The sequence below is a fragment of the Lissotriton helveticus genome, chromosome 11 (assembly GCF_964261635.1).
Source record: "Lissotriton helveticus chromosome 11, aLisHel1.1, whole genome shotgun sequence".
Taxonomy (NCBI): Eukaryota; Metazoa; Chordata; class Amphibia; order Caudata; family Salamandridae; genus Lissotriton; species Lissotriton helveticus.
Genome location: NC_136072.1, coordinates 1,034,363,341 through 1,034,384,841, shown reverse-complemented (window position 1 = coordinate 1,034,384,841; position 21,501 = coordinate 1,034,363,341). Strand labels below are relative to the sequence as shown.

The window sequence follows — 21,501 nt, the reverse complement described above, 5'->3', positions numbered from 1 at the left end:
GGGCCTCAGACCCATGAATATCATCCGTCGGGATGATAGAACAAGCAAAGTGCTTGTCCACCACGATTGCAACACCTCCGCCCCTGCCATTGGCCCTGTCCTTCCTGAAGATAACATAATTGGGAGGGAGCGCGGTGGCAATGTCAGGACCCGAGCAATCGCCCAGCCATGTCTCCTTGAGAAACAGACAGATGGGTTTAACATCAGAGAGTAAATTATATAAATCTAATGCATGCTTGCTGAGGGACCTGGTGTTGAGAAGTAAACAAGCACTCTTATTAGGCGTGTTCTTCGGAAATAAAATGGAACCCTTGCCTGGTAGCCAGCCGCAGCTAGGGCAGCGTCTGTTGCCCTTAGGTCTGCTGGGAAATACAGTGCAGCAATTGACAGCCTTTCCCCTAAAAGTAGTGAGCTCGGCCGAAGTGTACTTGAACATCTTAACCAAGAAATAGTAGGCTAACTGCCCTGCCCGACCACCCCCGATCGCATCCGGGTCGCTGACGGGCGCAGACGGGCTTTCCTTAGGCGCTCCTTCGGCGTGTAAGAGGCGCGTCCGCTGCGCGGAGGCGCAAGTGTCCGTATTTATAGCGTCGCCGGCGAAAGGCAGCAACACTAGTCCAGCGACCAGCGAGCCTGCCTCCCCCAAGATGGCCGTTAAGGAAAGTGAAACAGCCTACTGGTCCCAGAGTACCCTTCAGCTCCTAATCGGCTGAGCGGGTAGAGGACGGTAGGAGCAGAGCGATGATCAGAAGGCGGAGGGGTAAGTGAGGAATGAATATGCTACTTACCAGTATGCATCTGTTCTTGGCATGTAGGGCTGCTAACATTCATATCTAGTGCATAGATCGCCGCCTAGTGTTGGGTCCGGATGATTGCACATTGTTGTCCTGGAAGAGTCTTCGAAGTATCACGAGATAGGTGGCTCCTCCCCTGGACTACAGTGCGCATGGGCATCGGCTCCATCCCCAGATTGTTTTTAGCCATTGTGGCAGAGATGGGGTGAAATAGTGTAAAGGATGTCCATGCTAATGATGAATGCAAGAGAGTGTCTGCAGCCGCTACGGGCACCGGGGAGGAGGGCGGGCAATATGAATGTTAGCAGCCCTACATGCCAAGAACAGATGCATACTGGTAAGTAGCATATTCAGTTCGAGGCATGTGGGCTGCTAAATTCATATCTAGTGCATAGAATACACAGCAGTCCCTCCATTAAGGGCGGTTGCCCGTGCCAGCTGCAGAAGCTTGAAAAAGTGTCTTGAGAACAGCCTGTCCCACAGCTGCTTGCTGTTTGGAATGCACATCTACGCAGTAATGCTTGGTAAATGTGTGTGGTGTAGACCATGTGGCTGCTCTACAAATGTCTTCTAAAGGAATGTTCCCCAGGAAAGCCATGGAGGCCCCCAATTTGCGTGTGGAGTGCGCTCTTGGGGGTATTGTTAAAGTGCGTTTAGCCTTTTGATAACAGATTTGAATGCATTTAACAATCCATCTGGCTATTCCTGCTTTGGAAATGGGGTTGCCTTTGTGTTGTGCGGAGAAGGCAACAAAAAGTTGTTGTGTCTTCCTAAAGGGTTGTGTTCTGTCAATGTAGTACATTAGCGCCCTCCTAACGTCTAATGTATGAAGCATTCTTTCTGCTACCGTTTGTGGGTTTTGGAAAAATGCAGGCAGGTCAATAGTTTGGTTGATATGAAACTGTGACACCACCTTTGGAAGGAATTTGGGGTTAGTGCGGAGCACCACCCTGTTAGAATGTATTTGGATGAATGGCTCTTGAATAGTGAGCGCTTGCAGCTCACTAACACGTCTGAGCGACGTGATAGCAACGAGAAAAGCCACTTTCCACGTTAGAAACTGAAGTTCGCATGAGTGCAGTGGCTCGAAAGGCGGGCCCATCAGCCTAGTGAGGACCACATTGAGGTTCCACACAGGAGCTGGTGGAGTTCTAGGATGAATGACCCGTTTCAGCCCCTCTAGGAAGGCTTTAATGGCAGGCACCCTGAAAACAGAGAGGTGCTGCCTATTCTGGAGATAAGCCGCTATGGCGGATAGATGGATCCGAATGGAAGCGTACGCTAGATTGCATTTGTAAAGATGTAACAAATAGCAGATGATGTTAGGAATGGATGCATCTAGCGGGTTGATATTGTTGTCTGTACAGTAAATGACAAATCGCTTCCATTTTGCAGCATAGCAAGCTCTGGTCGTGGGCTTCCTTGCCTCCCGGATGATGGCCATGCATTCAGGAGGCAGGTTGAGGTAGCCAAATTCTAAGACCTCAGGAGCCAGATCGCCAGATTGAGCTGTTGCGGAGCTGGATGCTGAATGTCGCCATGGTTCTGCGTCAAGAGGCTGGGTGTGAGATGCAGCCTTTGATGCGGCACCACGGAAAGTTCCAGAAACGTGGTGTACCATGGTTGGCGTGCCCATGTTGGAGCAACCAGGATGAGAGTCATCGAGTGTTGCTTTAGCTTTTTTGCCACCAGCGGAATGAGAGGCGCTGGGGGAAAAGCGTACGCAAATTTGCCGGACCAGTTCATCCATATCGCATTCCCCTGCGATTCCGGGTGAGGGAACCTGGCGGCAAAGCTTTGGCATTTTGCATTTTCCCTTGTGGCAAACAGGTCTATCTTTGGATGACCCACTGCTGGAAGTACGGGTGGAGTACTGATGGATGCATCTCCCACTCGTGCATTTGATGGCTGTATCTGCTGAGCAGATCCGCCATTTGATTGTCCTTGCCGGGGAGGTGTTCTGCCATGAGGAAAATATTCCTCTGAATGGCCCACTTCCACATGCTCTGAGCCAGATGAGACAGCTGTGGTGAGTGAGAACCTCCCTGTTTTTGGACGTAGTACATGGCTGTCATGTTGTCCGTCCGGATCAACACGACTTTGTTGCACAAATGTACCTTGAAGGACTTCATCGCCATGAAGATTGCCATCAATTCTAGGTAGTTGATGTGCAACTTCTGTTGTTGTGTGGACCACAGTCCCTGCACCGTGTAGTGGAGCACATGAGCCCCCCACCCTTGGAGAGATGCGTCCGTTGTCAGGATAATCTGTGGCACAGGCTCTTGGAACGGTCGTCCCTTGCAAAGGTTGTGTGGATTCCACCAATGCAGAGAGTTGTATGCCCGACCGGTCACCAACACTAGGTCCGTCAGTTGTCCCCGAGCCTGTGTCCACTGATTCGCCAAGCATTCTTGGAGAGGACGCATGTGCAACCTCGCGTGCGGGACTATGAAAATGCAGGAGGCCATCATGCCTATCAACTGCATGAACACTCTCGCTGGCAGGGAGTGTTGCGGTCTGAACCTCTGGATCAGTGACTGAATGCTGTTGATCCTGGCTGGGTTTGGCTGAGCCATAGCAGTCAGGGTGTTTATTGTCGCGCCCAGATACTGCCGCAGATGGGCTGGTTGAAGGTGCGACTTTGGGTAGTTGAGCGAGAACCCCAGACTGTGCAGGAGTTGAATAGTGTGGGACATGTCCGCGGCGCACTGTTGTTCCGACTTTGCTTGAACAAGCCAGTCGTCTAGGTACGGGTAGACGTGTATGTTCTGCCTTCTGAGGTGCGCCGCCACTGTCGCCAGACACTTTGTAAACACTCTGGGGGCAGTAGTTACCCCGAAGGGTAGTACTTTGAACTGATAGTGCCTGTTTTGAATGGTGAACCGGAGGTACCGTCTGTGGGATGGGTGGAGTGGGATGTGGAAATAAGCATCCTTGAGGTCTAAGGTTGCTAGGAAGTCCCCTTGATTTAGCAGGGGTAGAATTTGTTGCAGTGTCAGCATGTGAAAATGTTCTGACAGTATGTACATGTTGAGGGGGCGTAGATCCAGAATAGGTCTGAGGGATCCGTCCTTTTTTGGGATGAGGAAGTACAGGGAATAGACTCCTGTGCCTTCCTCTTCCACTGGTACGAGCTCGATTGCACGTTTTTGCAGCATCACCAAGACTTCCTGCTGCAATAAGTGCAAGTGCTCTGCCGACATAGGACGGTGCCTTGGGGGAATGTTGGGATGAGTGGACGTTAACTCTAAACAGTAACCGTATTGGATAAGTTTTCGCACCCACCTGTCTGTAGTGATGGATGTCCAGACTGGCAGGAACTGCTGGAGTCTCCCCCCGACAGGTGTTGGATGGTCGGGGGGCAGTGACAGAGAGTCACTGTTTAGTGGAGGCAGAGGAACGTGAGTTGTTGTTTCCTCTGCCCCTGCCCTTGGCACTGTTACCTCTGTATCCTCCTCTACCCTGCTTGGGGTAGGAGGATTGTGCAGTTCCCTTTGAAAATTGTGATTGTTGACCCAAGTGTCCTCTGGTAACACCACGTGCTCCAGAGCGACGAAAAGTGCCGCCCCTGAACTGTTGTGACTGAAGTGCCCCCATGGACTTAGCAGTCTCGTTGTCTTTCTTAATCTTTTCAAGTGTGGTGTCTACATCTGGGCCAAACAGTCTGTCAGGATTGACAGGCTGGTTGAGGATAGTAGTTTGGATGTCAGGCTTAAAACCAGATATACGAAGCCAAGCTTGTCGCCTCAGCATGACGCTAGTGTTAATTCCCCTAGCCGCTGTGTCAGCCACATCAAGTGCACATTTTATTGCAGCGTTTGATATAAGCTTTCCCTCTTGTATGAGCATTTCTGCTGCTTCTTTATACTCATCAGGTAGATGTTGAAGGAGCTGTTCCAGGGTGTCGTAATGCGTCCTATCGTAACGCGCCAACAGTGCCTGTGTGTTCGCTATACGCCATACATTGGCAGCCTGCGCAGCCACCCTTTTGCCAGATGCCTCAAGCACTTTCGACTCCTTGTCAGGGGGAGGAGCTTCACCCGTAGTTTGGGAGTTTGCCCTTTTGCGGGCATTGGCGACCACCAACGAGTCTAGAGGCAACTGTCCTCGAATATATGCAGGATCTCCAGGTGCTGGCCTGTATTTTTTCTCGATACGTGGGTTCACCACTCGTGCCCTGGTTGGTTCCTTAAAGATCTCTGGGGCATGTTTAAGGACACCTTTGAGCATAGGAAGAATTTTAACTGTTCTTTCAGAGACAGAGAAAGTGTCAAACAGGAAATCTTCCTCCACCGGGTCAGCATGCATGTCCACATTATGATTTCCCGCTGCCCGTTCGATTAAAGCATTAAATGCTGCAGAATCCTCCGTTGGAGATGTACGTGGGCCAAAACCTTGTGGATCTTGTACCACCTGCTGGCCACCTTGGTCCCCAGTGTCGTTATATGTGTCCTGCTGAACATCAGGGTCATTGTCCACTGGGAAATTGTATTGGTCGTCTTCCTCATCATCCTCTCCCCCTGATTGGTTTGGGGAAGGTGATGGACTTCTTCTGGGTGGTGGTAGGATAGGCTCAATAAGGGCAGGAATGTCCTGTGCTGGCCTCTTTTTCTTCAGTGGAATAACAAAGGATTCCAGTGGGTGGGAAGTGATTTTCCTTTTGTAAAGGGTCAGTTTCCCTGTTTGGGCATTGATGTAATGCTCAGAGTCTTGTCCTGAGGCTTGAAGCGTCGAAGGAGCCGAAGTCTTTGGCACCGATTTAGGTGCAAAGGCCTTTGGTGGCACCTTTGGTGGAAGAGTGTAAATAAGCTTGGTTGATGACTTTTGAGGAGTGTCAACCTCTTTCGGAGCCGATGGCGTGGGAGCCGTCGCCGACAAAGTCTTTTCTCGAATCCGTTTCAGGGAGTCGGTGACTTGTTTAGTGAAGGAGGCGGAGGGTGTCGAAGCCGACGTTCGGTGTCCGGTGGCGTCGGAGTCCCTCGGTGTCGACGGTATTTGCGTCGACGATTCTTCAGCTGCAACGTGGCGCGGCTGCGTTGTAGGCTTTGGCGAGGCCGATGCTGCATTTCCGACATCTTTGTGCCGATGCGTAGTGGCTGCGGCCTTCAGGTCGTGGCCTGTAGTCGATTTTTGTTCGACGGGGTGTTTAGTTGACGGCGCCGTAGGAGCGTCTGAAGGCGTGTGAACAGACTTCGACGTCCGTGCCGGAGCAACAGAGGCCGACTCTTGACTGACGGCCTTCTTGGAGGATGAGTCCTTGTGCACCTTCTGCGGCGCTGTTGGCTCGATAACCTTCTTCGACTTCTGTGGACCGGAGGTGGACGGAGTCGATGAAGGAGCAGGCTTTGATATTTTTTGTGGGACGTCGGCCATCTTAGATGTTGTCGAGTCCGTTAGTTTCAGTTTCGTTTTCTCCTGGACGTCGGCCATTTTAGGTGTTGTCGAATCCGCTGGTTTCGGTTTCGATTTTGGCTGGACGTCGGCCATCTTGGGTGTTGTAGAAACCGAAGGTTTCGGTTTCGGTTTCAATACGTTGGATGGCGGCTCCGCTTGAGTGTCCGTGGCCGGGCTAGAATGCGGGGCCGGGGATAGCGGTGCAGGGTCGTGGGTAAGGCCGAGTGGCGATCCCGTGACCTGAGCCTGTGTAATATAGACGTCGGGGCATAGCTCTTCCTCTGAGCTATCTTCCGCGGCCCCAAAAACTTCTTCGTTGTCCCCTACCTCCTCGACGTATTCAATGTCCTTCGACCTGTTCCTCGGGATCGGACTGGACCTCCGTCGACGGTGGTGAAATTTGGAGGTGATGGCTACCGCCTTCCTCCGCAGGGTCGTCGAATATGTTGTCGGGTGCCGGTGTCGCTCGCTGGGCCTCGAGGCGCGCCGCGCGCCGATGCTTGAGCGTCTTCTTTGACCTGAATTTTGAGCAGGCCATGCAGTCGTCTTCGTTGTGGTCCGGTGACAGGCATTTATTACAGACCGGATGCACATCGATGTGTGGATATTTGGATCCACAGACGGGGCAGAACTTAAACGGGCTCCGCTCCATGTTAAGGTCGTCGGGTCTTGCTGTGACGAGAGGGCCTCGAAGTGCGAAGAGTAACTAGACTCCGTAGATTTCCGGCTCAGAGAGTCGGACGACGCTCGAGACCGTGCGCAAACAATACCGACGCTGGTAACGAAGGCCTTTTGGCCTTAAGAACAAAGTTTATCGGTTCCGACACGGAGACGTCGAGAACCACATCCGAACCCAATGGCGGAAAAAAACAATCTGGGGATGGAGCCGATGCCCATGCGCACTGTAGTCCAGGGGAGGAGCCACCTATCTCGTGATACTTCGAAGACTCTTCCAGGACAACAATGTGCAATCATCCGAACCCAACACTAGGCGGCGATCTATGCACTAGATATGAATTTAGCAGCCCACATGCCTCGAACATTACAATAATAGTAACAGGTAGAAGGCCTAATCGTCACCCGGCTTTCCGCCTCAGGCAACAAAGGGAGAGCAAATACGACCGGACTTCCGGGCCATCCTTTCCGAGGGCTGAAGAGAAGAGGCCCACCATGAATGCCTCCATGTCTGGGCCTTACGCAATCCTCCACCAGGCCTCGGACTCTTATATTGTTGCGGCAAGAGCGATTTTCCAAATCTTCGCATTTGAGTAATGAATCGCGTATTTGTCTGCGTAAGTCAGCTGAGCTTTCTTCCAAGAATTTAATCTTACCAGTCACCTCCTGTTGTTGCGCTTCAGGATCAAGTTTATGCGTATCCACCGAGTCAACATCTGCTTGGACAGCTAATAGTTTCTCATGCACCTCCACGCGGAAGGTTTCAAAGGAGGCCACCATTTCTGCCTTGATGTCCGCAAATAGCTCAGTGTGCAACTCCTGTTTAAACTCCTGTTTAAACTTGAGAAGATAAGAGATCTTCTCGGGTCAGCGCCATGGCCGTCGCCCCCTTACCAGCCGACGTGAAGTAGTTGGAGACCGTTATTGAGGTTCTTCCTGGGTGGCATAGGGGACCCTCCGCGCGGTCAGCGCTCGGCCGCCCTTCAAATGCGTGGAACCTGTGCGCCCCTGGTAGCTGCTAGTAGGGACCCCTTCGCTCACTCCTCCGCTCCCAGGACCACACTACTACTCACCTCCAGGCGCCCTGCCAAGTCAAACTCGTGTGTCCCACCTGACTGCCCACGAGAAAGAGCAGGCTCAAAGATGATGCCAACCAGCGTCCGCCTCGGAGCACTCTTTTGACTCTCCCAGCGGGGCAAGTATGTTTCCGTTCAGGCGCCTCGTGGGGGCCGCAAGCCGTTAAGGGAAGACTTCTTGGCAGCCATGTTGGTGTCAGGCACCCCTCTACTGTGCATCTTCAGAGCAGGGCTCCAGGCCCCCGCCTATAAACTCCTTGCCCCAACGATTTTCTAACTTAGGGCCCGACCCAAAAGGAGAGAGGAATGCAGCTCCTCCGAAGACACCCCCAGGGCACTGTTAGAAACAAAAGGGGTGTCAGACTCACACAGTTTGAATTGGGCCAACTTCACTTGGCTCAGCAATGTGCGGCAGCTGGGTTGACTTGAGGCTGGAGGGGCGCTTCATCCCTGCATGAAGAGGCCGTCACATGCAGGGCCATCAGTTCTGGCTGATCGTAGCCTCTGCGCGGCAGCCAACTGCCATTTTGTTAAGCGCCACGTCTGGCTTAGGGCGGTCCCGCGTACTGCTGCAGCCTGTCCTTACGTGTTCGGTGGGCAGGTTAAAAAAACAACAATTTATTACTGGAAGGAGGTGGCCAACAATATTAGAAAAGTGGTGGGCTACCCAATACCCGCGGCCCCAGATGTTGACGACCACGGTATTGTAACCCCGGCGCAGGCGCCAACGGAACCATCTTGCCCAAGCTGATTTGTATCGCTTAACCATGCTCTCTGCGCAAGCTCTGGAGAGGAGATCCTCGGCATCTTGCGAAAGGCCCAGGACAGACCATCTGCCCCTGTAATCCACCACCCCATCAGCAAGAGGGACCCGTCCAGAATCTGTCTGTTCCGGATGCATTTATAATCTTGGAACATTCAAAGATGGCTGCTGCAGACCATGATTCAGCCAATAGAACCTGTCTTCAACATGCGTCTTATTTCATCTATCAGTAAATTGATACTTGTAAATTGATACAAGTATCAGTCCATGTCTACCTTTTATGGAGGACCTTCAAAGATTTGGATTCCCAATATGAAGCTCACAGATTAAACCTTCGATATATAAACAGGTTGTTTACGCGATCTGCTTCTGTATCATAAGCCTCAAGTAAAGGAGAGGGTTCAACCATACCTCCAAATTCTGTTTAAAGTACTGATGCAAAAAGCTAGAGAAAATAAGGGCAAAAGTAGTAGTAGAGCACCCAGATTTCACTCACCCAATGAATAATGTTTTACAAAATCGGAAAAATCTCAGAGATTGAGAGGTTTGCAGAGATTCGCCCTTCAAAAGCAGCGGAGTTTTTCTTTTTGAAAATTCTTTTTATTAGGATTTATTCATAAATAATACATCAATGAATGAAATTCCCTAGCAAAATCCCATCTTTTGGCTTAATTACTGAATGCACTTTACATATTTTACACACCACTCATTTTAAACAGACACTAAACATTTATTTGTTCATCAATAACAATTGCCCCCACACACATACAAAATTGATTTCAAGTATTATATTTCCTCTTGCCCCCAAGTTGCCCTTTACTTTCTCCTTGTAGGTGCGCGTATCATTTCGCTTCAGTAACCGGAGTTCCCTCAGCCTTTGAGGGCATGTTGTTTCGTATTGTTCTTGACCTATATAGTCCATCACCAACGGCCACGCTCCTATAAAATAAAGAAACTTGGCGATACTGACATGCAATAATTATTCCACCCACCAACACCATGTGTGCCACATAGGATCTACTGTTTGTGTTCAAAATCTAGGAGTTGCAGCAAGAACTTCAAGTAACAGCTGATATATTCATTGTCATTGATCCACCCCACCACCTCCTAGTCGTGTGCAAAGTACCTACCAGGGAAAGAGAACCAGGTGGCGGACTGGCACTCACGGAATTTCTGAGATTCCAGTCTTTGGAAGCTCCAACTCAATCCAACGAGCTTGGGGTCCTTTCTCAATCGATCTTTTAGCCTCCAGACTGAATCATCAATTACCCAGCTTTGTCAGTTGGAGGTCGGACCCTCTGGCAGTTGCCACAGATGCTTCTATTGGAGTCAGGAGAAGGGTTATGCCTTCCCGCCATTCACGATGATCACTTGGACTTCAGCTCAGGTCAGGCGACAGCAAGCCAAGTTAGTTTTAATCATCCCGATTTGAAAGTTGTAAGTGTAGTTTCCAGTTCTTCTGGAGCTTAATTGGGATTTCCCAATCAGTCTACTCTGGTTTCCATCCCTGTTCCGTGATCCGGAACTGCTCCTTGATCCGGAACAGACAGGTTCTGGACGGGTCCCTCTTGCTGATGGGGTGGCAGATTACAGGGGCAGATGGTCTGTCCTGGGCCTTTCGCAAGAAGCCGAGGATCTCCTCTCCAGAGCTTGGGCAGAGCATGGTTAAGCGATACAAATCAGCTTGGGCAAGATGGTCCCGTTGGCGCCGGGGTTACGATACCATGGTTGTCAGCGTAGTCCAGGAGCTTAACTTCCTGGCCTCATTGGCTTCAGAGGGCCTGGCCTATCTGTCTATTCACACTTTCCGTTGAGCATATTTGTCAGGCCATGTGCCGTTAGAAGGATCCCATACTGGGGAACAGACCTTTGTCTGTCATCTTCTGAGAGGGATCCGGCTCGCCCTCTTTCCGGAACCTGGGTACTCGCCTTCTGGGATGTGAATCAGGTCCTCAATCTGTTTCTATCTTGGCAGCCTAATCGGATTCTGTCTCGCAAGGAACTCTCTACGAAGCTGGCAATGCTCCTATGCTTGGTCTCTTGTAGACAGGTGTCTGATATTCATGCTCTGGATATTACAGGCAGATTGTATTCCCCTTCTGGAGAATCCTTTACAATTTCTAGGAGAAATTTCTAGGAGGATAAAATGCCACACCAGGGTTATTTCTTATCAGGCCTTCCCAGATGTCTTAAAGTTGTGTGTACTACAGTGCCTTAAGGCCTACAAGGATATTTCTGAAGACTTCCGCACCTCAGGGAAACAAGCAGCAGTTTTTGATTGCCCTTAGGAAGCAGCACAAGGCGGTTTCCTCTCCTACTACTGCCCGTTGGGTAAGATGGGTAATGTAGGAAGAAGGCATTGATTTGAAAAGCTTTGGGGCACACTCTGCCCGAAGGGCCATGGCTTCAAGGCCTTCATTCTTGGCGTGCATTCGGAAGATATTATGAACGCGGCAGACTGGTCTTCAGATTCCACCTTTAAGAGGTTTTATTTCAAACATGTACTTGACATGGTTCAATTGGCGGAAGATAATCTTTCAAAGAGCATAATCCTTGCCTACGGTCCTGACATAGAATGTAAAATTTCCTAGCTATATTAACGGAGAGTTTTCTTGGAGGCGAGGATTATACCTCCCTGGGGTGGCGATCCCAACCTCGTCTGTTACATGTAGGTATGATGCATTGCTTTATGCTATATGATTGTATTTGATTAAGTACCTTGTGAATACGTTTTGTTGGTTTTAGGAGTCTCTGGAGAACATGGATTATATGGTCTTAATGCGGATACAATATTGATTGCTCCTGTTTTTGTATTCCAGGAACAGAGCCTAACAAACAAGAATCGTGACGGCTGGAGTTCGGCTTGACTCACGCGACGAAAGAGGACATGGGGACATACGTGAAGGACTATGGAGCAGTAAGTGGAGTCCTGACTGGATGTTGCTGGGACTCGTTTCCCCATTGGTTGATGCTCTTTGTGAACTTGTTGTCTCCAATATTCCCAAGGCATCATGGGAATAGTAGTTTTTTCTATATTTGTTGGTACAATGGTTCATTTTGATTAAAGCGATGAAAGCTAAGCATAATCCTTGTCTCAGAGTTCTTAATAGAATTGAAACTTTCCATTACGATAGATAAGAAATGTTATATTTCACAGCAGGTCTACATCCAAGTTCAAAAAGTATCCATCCTAGTTTGGAAATATTTTCTGTGTTAAAAGTGACTCCAAGTTCCACAAATGCACAGTAAGGTTTTTGCTGTGTAACAAATACACCCCTAGTTGTCAAACAATGAAGATAAAATACTGTTTCGTTCCGGAATCAAACCTAAAGCCTGTTTACAACTTAGATAGCAAATGGTTTGTGACACAATTTCAGAGTAATTTTCAGATACAGCTTCAGACATTAGCCTGTCAAGAATATAAGGTAATACCCATAAATGAAAATTGGATCTTTTAGATGAGAGCATGACAAACAACAGACACTATAGAATATCTAGTATATCGATATGCTGGACCCCAAGATCTATGTTTTTGTATTTTTCACTGAAGGACAAGTTACTTACCTGCGGTAACGCCTTATCTGGTAGAGAGATGATCTAGCCACAGATTCCTTACCTTTCAACTTCCAGGTGTCAGGCTGGATTCGGAAGATTTTTCTTCGAAGTACCCCTGCGCGCCGGTAGGTGGCGTCGGTTCGACTCCGTGTGACGTCAGCATTAACATGTTCGCCGTCATTGTGACATCGGCATAGTCAATATGACCACCTCTCTGCTGTGCTGTTAGTATTTTTCACAACTTTGCACATAAGAAGCGCAGATCCATGAAGTGACTGACCATGGTGTGTTAAAAAAGAAGCTAGGGCCCCGAAGAGGACCAGTCCGTAAAAACAATTCCGCATTGCGGGGAGGATGGGTGAGCCGGTAAGGAATCTACGGCTGGATCATGTCTCTACCAGATAAGGTGTTACCTAAGATAAGTAACTTGTCCATCTGAGAGACATCTAGCTGCAGATTTCTTACCTTTGAACAGATACCCTAACAAATACCTTTCCCGGAGGAGAGTGTGCAAAAGCTTTAAACCAGGAAATCCTGCAAGACAGAGTGGCCAAACAGGCCCTCCCTGCAAGCCTGAAATCCAGGAAATAGTGTCTGGCGAATGTGTGCAGTGGCGCCCACATGGCCGCTTGGCAGATATCAGTAAATGGAAGCCCATGCTGAAGGGCTGTGGTGGCAGCCTTCACCCTGGTGGAAAAAGTCTTCAGGAGGTTGCTTCTTTGCCAAGGCGTAAGATTTTTAAACAGAGGATCCTCATTTGAACAGCATGCCCCTTCTTTGCTCCCACGGACCCTATACAGAGTTGGTCATCCACCCGGAACTCTTTAGTGCGATCAAGGTAGAACGATAACACTCTTGTTGGGTCCAGAGAGTGGAGGCGTGCATCTCCTTTGGAAGGGAGTGGAGGTTCATAGATGGTAAGTAAACTAACGGACTGTCCCAGAAGGAAGGGAATTACAACCTTGGGCAAAAAGGATGCCCTAGTTCTTGGTACCACTTTGTCCAGAAAGGCTGTCAGATAAGGATGCTGTGTTGACAGTGTCTGCAGTTTGTTCACTCTCTTAACAGAGGTAATTGCCAACAAAAATCTGTTTTCATAGTGAGCAACAGTAGAGGGCAGTTGTGCAGCTGCTCCAACGGTGCACAAATCAAGAAAGTAAGGACCAAATTAAGGTCCCACTGCAGCATAAGAAAAGGAGTCGGGGAAACAAAGTGGGTTAACCCTTTTAAAAACCTTTGCACCAGAGAGGAGTTAAAAAGCAAAGGCTGATCTGGCAGCCAAAGAAAAGCTGAGGGGGCCGAAAGGTAGCCCTTCAGAGTACCTAGAGCAGAGCCCTACTGGGCCAAGGAAAGGATAAACAAGAGAATATCTACAAGAGAAGCAGATGAGGGGTCTATAGACCGTTCTGTACAATATTTTCAAAATTTGTTCCATGGGCAGGCGTATACCGATTTTGTGGAGCAGCCAGAATAACTTCACAGACTTCGGGAGGAAGATCAAAAGCGGTCAAATGTCGCTGCTCAATCTCCACGCAAGGAGGTGGAGAGTGGACAGGTTCCGGTGGAGGACCCTCTCCGGCTGCTGCGACAGAAGATCCTGCTGAAGTGGCAGCCTGAACGGAGGATCGATGCTCATATCTAGAAGCTTGAGATACAAAATTCTCTGTGCACAATTCGGAGCCACAAGAATAACTTATGCCTAGTCGCTCCGGATCTTCTTGAGCACTCGGCTGGAGTGGTATGGGCGGTAGGGAATACAGGAGGCCAGAGTTCCAATTGTGGCAAAAAGCGTCGCTGAGCGAGAGCGCCTTTGAAATTCCAACGCAGAAAACTGATGACATTGCGCATTCTCTTCAGAGGCAAACAGATCTAACCAAAGCTCAACCCACCGCTGAATGAGACCTTGTACCACCTCCGGATGGAGATGCTACTTGTGATCTGCAAGGCACCTTCGGCAAGAGTTCGTCTGCTCAAGCGTTTAGAGAACCGGATAGATGTTGAACCACCAGGGACATGTCCTGTTGTTCCAGGCAAGTCCAGAGGCGCAGATGCTCTTGACAGAGTCCACGACCCCACTCTGCCCTGCTTGTTGCAGTACCACATGGCGGTAGTGTTGTGTTAACACCTGAACTATCATTCCTTTGATGGATGGTAAAAAGGCTTTCAGTGCCAATCAGATTGCACAAAGCTCCAATAGGTTGACATGGAACTTGGCCTCCAATGGAGACCAGAGTCCTCTGATCTCCACATCTCCCAGATGGCAACTCAATCCCATTAGACACTCATCCGTCACTACTGTGAGATCTGGGTGGGGATGGGAGAGTGATCTGCCTCTGACCCAATCGCATCTGCTTCATCTCCGAGAGACAGGAGCCATCAAATGGCATGACCATTAGATTAGCTTGGACATCCCCCGAAAATCAGACGTCCTCAGCCAGGCGTGGCGACATACAGACACCGTAGTGGGAATCATAGTGCCCAGCGTGTCAGAATCTGGGAGGTGTCCAGGTTAGTGGCATCATCCAGTTCCTCATACAGGTCAATGTCCTGGGGTTGCGGGATTTCTAAGAGGTGCTGCTCCCCCTCCCGACCCTCCTCATTCATTCCTAACTCTTCAGAATAGGGCAGGTTAAATGGGATGAACCCGTACAGCTCAGTCAGCGCCGGTTTCCGTACTGGTGGATGCGCGACCAGCTCTGTGTCGTCTGGATGAGGATTGGGGAGAGGCCTACGGTGGGTGCTGGCGGGTACCTTGGAGGGTAGAGTCCTGAAGGTGGTCTCAGTATATACCCCACCAGGATAGCAGCGGTTTACATTGCAGGATGTAGGGGCGTTGATATTAGCATTGCCTGTGGGGTCGCTAGTTTTGGGGGACGACTTCAACTTGACTATGGATGGCTCACTCGACCGACTTCACCCAGAAGGGACCCGGTGCGGGGCTCACAACTTCAGGAGTTCACCAATGCTCTGGGGGTTGTGGATATATGGAGATGGTAGCACCCTCACTATACGCACTTTACGTTCCAGTCCGAGGTACATGGTAGCCAATCACGGATTGATTACTTGTTCACACATGCCCAAGACATACACGCTTTTACTGACTCCACCTGCCAGGCACGAGGCATATTGGATCCCTCCCCCATCTTGACAATACATGGCGCAAAACGCACTCGGTGTCCCGGCCCAATCATGATACACCCATGAGCTTTGCAGATTCCACACATTAAGGAAAATATCTGACAAGACACAGATTACTATTTTACTGAAAATGTGGATCGGTCATGTCAGCAGTAACACTCTGGGGTGGTTTTGGGGAAGTTATTAAGGGCAGGGCACTGTTGCTGATGATGGGACATAGAAATGAACGTAATAAAAGGGTGGCCGAACTTGAGAGAGACATACTGCAGATGGAAGAGGTATTTTCACGGACCCCTGATCCTGACATCCAGCACAATATCAACATAAAGAGACAGGATTACAGACAGCTCCTCTTGGAGGAGGCCACTATGCGCTCGTTAGCTACTCGACACCGGATATATGAACAAGGCGAGCCTACGGGTAAACTCTTAGCATGGCTGGAACGCTAAGAACAGGCGGGAAGATGGTTGCGGGCAATAACGGGCCCTGATGGTACACTGATAACTGACCCTCAGGAGATTGCTGATGTCTTTGCGTCTCATTTTGAATAAGTGTGTAAACTCTCAGGCTTCCCTGTCTCGAGATCTCCTCGCCACTATCAAGGTAGCGAGTATCCCAAAGCAGGATAGGGAGATACTAGAGATGGACATCTCTGCGGAAGAGGTCTGAAAAGCGATACAGGATGTTCGGTCTGGTAAGGCAATGGGTCCTAACGGCCTCCCTATTGAGCTCCTTTAACCAATGGCAAAGAAATTAGCTCCCCACCTGTTGCACGTCTACAACGAATGCTATGAGTCAGGACTTCTCCCGGTTGATATCCGTACGGCTGCCCTTGTGGTAATCCACAAGCCCGAAAAAACTGTAGAAGATTGCAAATCGTACCGACCTATCTCGCTGCTGGCAGTGGAAGCAAAAATCCTGGCCAAGCTCCTGGCCAAACGACTGCTCCCATATCTTAAGGATTTGATTCACCCAGATCAGTGTCTGGCTTTATGCCAGGTAGGAACACTGCTCGAAATCTGCGACGGGTACACGGAGCATTGGGACGAATAGAAACCCTAAAAGAGGAAGTGCTTCTATTGTCACTCGGTGCCACAATGGCATTTGATACCATAGAATGGGAGTTTCTTTTTGCTGTCCTGGATCGCATGAGGTTCCCACCCAAATTTATCAGATGGATCAAGTTACTATATACGCAGCCCATGGCGCATGTCGTGGTGAATACCCATCGTTCTGCCTCTTTTCCCCTTTGCCGTGGCACGAGGCAGAGCTGCCCACTATCTCCGTTCCTATACGCTATGGTACTGGAGCCACTTGCAGTCTGGATCAAAGGAGACCTGGGTATAAGGGGTATGAAATGGACAGGTGACCATGAAGACCGAATATCGCTTTACGCGGACGATATCTTGCTTTATTTGGCGTCTCTGGCATGTTCGCTGCGACGGGTGTTACACATCCTACATATATTTGTCGCACATTCAGGGTACTAAATAAATTGGTCCAAATCCCAGATGTATGCATTATGGGGTGCATCGCCGGCCAGACCAAGGGGGTATGACATCCCGGTTGTGAAACAAGGTTTGATACCTGGGCATTTTTATTACTTCCAACGTTAATCTCTTCGCCGAGCGGAATCCGCAGGCTCCCCTTCAGCGCCTACGGTCGGCTGTTAGGCACTGGAAATCGCTGCCCCCTCACTCTCCTGCGACGAGCATCCCTGTTTAAAATGCTCGCCCTTCCGTGTTTTCTATACGTGCTGCAAAACGCTCCCAACCCGATTCCTGCTTCATACTTCTCGCAGATTGACAAAGTGGTACGGGGGTTGCTTTGGGAAGGCTGACCTCCGCGAGTCACCACCAATAAACTTACCATGGGGTGGTATAGGGCTGCCAGATATGCGTCTTTACTATCAGGCTTCACAGTTGACAGCCATTAATAGATGGGTGTTTGGCCTGCATGATGATCCTAGTTTCCGAATGGACCACTGGCTCATGGGGAAGGGGGGCTATAATAGGGCATTATATTCTAAGCATCGGAAGCTGCAACTGACTGGCCCCATGGCTCGAACGGTAGAGGTGTGGCACGGACTCCAGCGGAAGCTGGGATGGCACAACAGCCTGACTAAGGAGACTCCTCTCTGGTACCCCAATATATTGGGACACCTCAGCACCTGTCCGGGGTTCGACAAATGGGACATGATTGGGATCTCCTCGGGGGTGACATGTGGGTGAAGGGGAAGAAGGCCACATTTCAGGTTCTTCAATCTTAGTATCATCTCGCCCCTTCAAAGACTTTTCGCTACCTTCAAATTAGCTATGCCATTGATTTGGCCCTCTCAAGGGATACCCCCTTCCAGATTCTTCCCCGTTGGAGGACTGACTGCTGCTAGACCCAATGGACCACAAAGCTATTTCCCTCACATATAAAAAACTAGTCAACAATCGAACTGACCCAATGCTGAAACTGCGGTCACACTGGGAGATGGCCTTGGGGGATATAGATGATGAGGAATGGAGAGAGGCACTTGTGTCTCCCCGAGAGGTGGCGTCTCTATGCGACTACGGCTTGTTCAACTCCTTCACTGGGTCTATTTTGATTCCAATTTGTTGTTTAGGCTGGGTAGGAGGCCTGATCCACTCTGCCTCAGATGTTGTGACCAGACCGGCACATTTAAACATATCTCTGGGACTGCCCCCACATACAACAGTACTGGGAAGAAGTCACCCACCAACTTGCCAGGATATGTGACAAACCCATTCATACCTCCCCCAAACTCTGCCCACTCAACATCTGGGAGGCTACAGACCTCACACAGGTGGAGCAGTCCTGGGCCACAATGGGGTGGATTATAGCGAAACGCAATATTGCCCATTAATGGGGGAGAGACACAACTCCACGCCTTGGGGACTGGGAGAAGAACATGGACTGTGCTTTAATAGCCGAAAAGGTGGGATTCAAGGGTAGAGGATGCCCACGAAAATGGGACCATAAGTGGGGTAAGTGGAACAAATATAGGGGAGACATATGCATCTCTCTGACGGTGGAACTGAAAAGGGAAAGGCAAATCTTGATGGCTTGAATAGAAGCGGATCGTGAATCCTCCCTTCAGGGCAGCCAATAGTGTAATGTTATTCTGAGCGAACCAGTGATCTGCCGGATCAGGCTTTCTTACGTTGTGATTCTGCTGCAGCGATAGACGAAGGGGTGACCTTGCAGGCTGCATGTATGTATACTGCTGATACAGTGTAATGTGGTGAATCAATATAGATGTTTTAATACTGCCATGCCAAAGATGATTGTATTATGCTTTGCACCGATGCATTTGTCGTTATCAATAAAAACAGTTAAAAAAAAAAACGATATTAGACAACCAACATGTAGTATATGGGTGCTTTTCACAGAAGAGGTCTTCGAGACAAGCCCACAAAGGAATTTTCCCCCACAAATGTTAAATGCAATGATAGATATAATCCTGCCAAAGACTATAACAAACTCCTTTCATTTAGATGCAGGTTACTGGAGTACCTTTTCAACAGCACACATACCTGCTTATAACTCAAGTGTTTTCCTAATCTGCAGCCAGCTGAGAGAAGTAAAGCCAATCTTTGTTTACCTTATGCCTCTGTTCTTCCGAGAAGTTGGTGCCAGTGTGGGACCCTAATGTGCACTATTATGGGACTGAAGCTCTTTCCGGAATGCCTGAAGCTTCACTCTTCCAAAAGGCTCTTACTCAGAGTTTTATGCTTTGCTGCAGTATTATTTTGAGAAAAACAAGCCTTGTGATTTTTGATAAATGGGTGTGAATGGAAATATATTAATTTCCGTGCACATTTGTTTATCACTATTGCATTTTTCTTTAACCATCATAATATACAAGTATAACTTAGGAACTTATTAATACATTATCAATCCATAGGGAAATATTGTTATACTGAGGATATACGCCAATGAAATAACAAAATCATGCATTGTAAAATATATGTAAACAATAACAAACATTAATAAACATATCAGGAGGAAAGAAAAGACAAGAGACCAGACTATGCTATATGCGAAGTGATGTGGAGTTTGTGAATCCCAAAAAAGGTCATGCTGCATAAGTATCCATATATAATAGAAAGATACCAGGGTAGTCAATTAATGTTTGAGACTGGTGGACAATGTTCGATGTGAGGAGGACTTCAAAGTGAAACAATTAAAAGCCAATGAACATCATCACAATATTCACATTAACTGGTAGCCTTTATAGATCTCACCTGAGATTGATAATGCTGCACATGTTGCATAAGAGGTTGATTGGAAAACTGCTGAGGGGTGTAAGCAACATACTGAGTTGAATAAGCTGGCGGAGTAGCTACTATTGGGGGTCCTGCTGCTGAGACTTGATGCATCATGGTGTTCTGGTGATGCTGATCTTGTCGTTGTTGCTGTATATTTGGTACTACAAAAAAATTTAATTATATAATGCTGAACAAGAAAGCATATGTGTCCTTGAACTTTAAAATTCATGAAATGGTCCTTACTATCCACTTTTACATGGAACTTTAATGCAAAGCAGTTCAATGTATAAAAAACACAGCTGGTTAAGGAATTATCTAGTGCATGCCACTGGTACGTGAATACGTTTCCTATCCCATGTAAAGTGCAGACTTTGTGAGAGTAGCTTAGACAATCGGTGGAGAGATATACTTACCTCCAAAGAACATAATATCCCTCTGGCTCATTGACGTTATGTAACAGCCTGTCAGCATGCACCACAAAAATTAAAAGAGGTCACTCCATTTAGGCTAGGCCAGACTGCTTCAAATGGCTACATTGTAAAACAACTGGGGCCACATTAGCAACCTTTTTTCTAGTGAATACCATAGACACCTTAGTGGACTACTGTTACCAAGGCTTTACCATTTCTCCACCAAGGCAGTCTTACACAAAATAAAGGTTTTTTTCCCCTTGAAGAAGCCAGCAGTCAATTATGACAGAGTATTTACTGGTATTCCACCTCGTAACTCCTCCATTAAGCAGAATTCTCTGAGGCTACCAAACTGGAGTGTAGTTCTTCGAAAAAGAACTAAAACAAATGAATAAGAATATATGTAACATTGGTCTAACCTGGTACAGATCTGTCTTCTTAAACCACAGGCCACTCACTGATATAGTTAAGTGACTGGTTACTCAAAACGATAAGATCCACATTTGAGAAGGAATGAGTCCGGTTAGAGCGGAAGAAAACAGGCAATACCATGTCTATCAATGGTATTGCCTAGACAGCAAGATAACTACAGGTATACAAGATTAATTCTTATTTTGGTGTGTACTATACTTGTGTATACTGCAATATCCCCTGGACCTGCACCAAAATAAGAAAGAGAGTTTAAAGAAGTAATAGTTACTTACCTTTGGAAGGAAAATGCTACTTACCAGTATGCATCTGTTCTTGGTATGTACAGCTGCAGATTCTTACACTGTGCATTAGATCACCACCTGGTGTTGGGCTCGGATGATTGCATGTTGCCGTCTTGGAAGAAGTCTTTATAGTCACAAGATAGGTGACTCCTCCTTGTACGATATTGCGCATGGGGATCGGCTCCATCCTTAGATTGTTTTTCACCAGGATGGGAAATGATGGAGCTTGTAGAAAGAACAAAGGATGCCCATGCGTGTATGTCTAATTAAGATAGAACTGGAACAGATACAGGCCCCGGGGAGGCGGGAGGGCGTGTAAGAATCTGCAGCTGTACATGCCAAGAACAGATGCATACTGGTAAGTAGGATTTTCCGTTTGAGGCATATGAGCTGCAGATATTACACTGTGCATCGATTGTACAGCAGTGTCTCCCCTAGAGGTGGTCACCTGTATCTGTTGCAGTAGTTTGAAAGAGGGTTTTGAGGACAGCAAGGCCCACTGCAGCTTGCTGCTTAGCTTGCACATCAACACAATAGTGTGTAGTGAAGGTGTGTGTTGTAGACCATGTTGCTGCCTTGCAGATGTCGTCTAGGGGAATGTTCCTTAAGAAAGCCATGGAGGCTCCTAGTTTGCGTGCGGAGTGCGCTCTAGGAGAAACTGTTAACGTGCGTTTTGCCTTGTGATAGCATATTTGTATACATT

The 21,501-nt window shown here is 48.4% G+C and overlaps 1 protein-coding gene across 19 annotated transcripts in view; it reads right to left on the bottom strand.

Annotated features, from left to right (window-relative positions):
- Positions 1 to 21,501, bottom strand: part of ATXN2 (ataxin 2) — a 1,876,777-nt gene that overhangs the window by 528,712 nt on the left and 1,326,564 nt on the right. For all 19 annotated transcript variants that reach the window (XM_078667457.1, XM_078667461.1, XM_078667458.1 and 16 more), the window contains one exon: positions 19,652 to 19,836. In XM_078667457.1, coding sequence (XP_078523583.1) covers positions 19,652 to 19,836 — 185 coding nt within the window. The remainder of the gene's footprint in view (positions 1 to 19,651; positions 19,837 to 21,501) is intronic.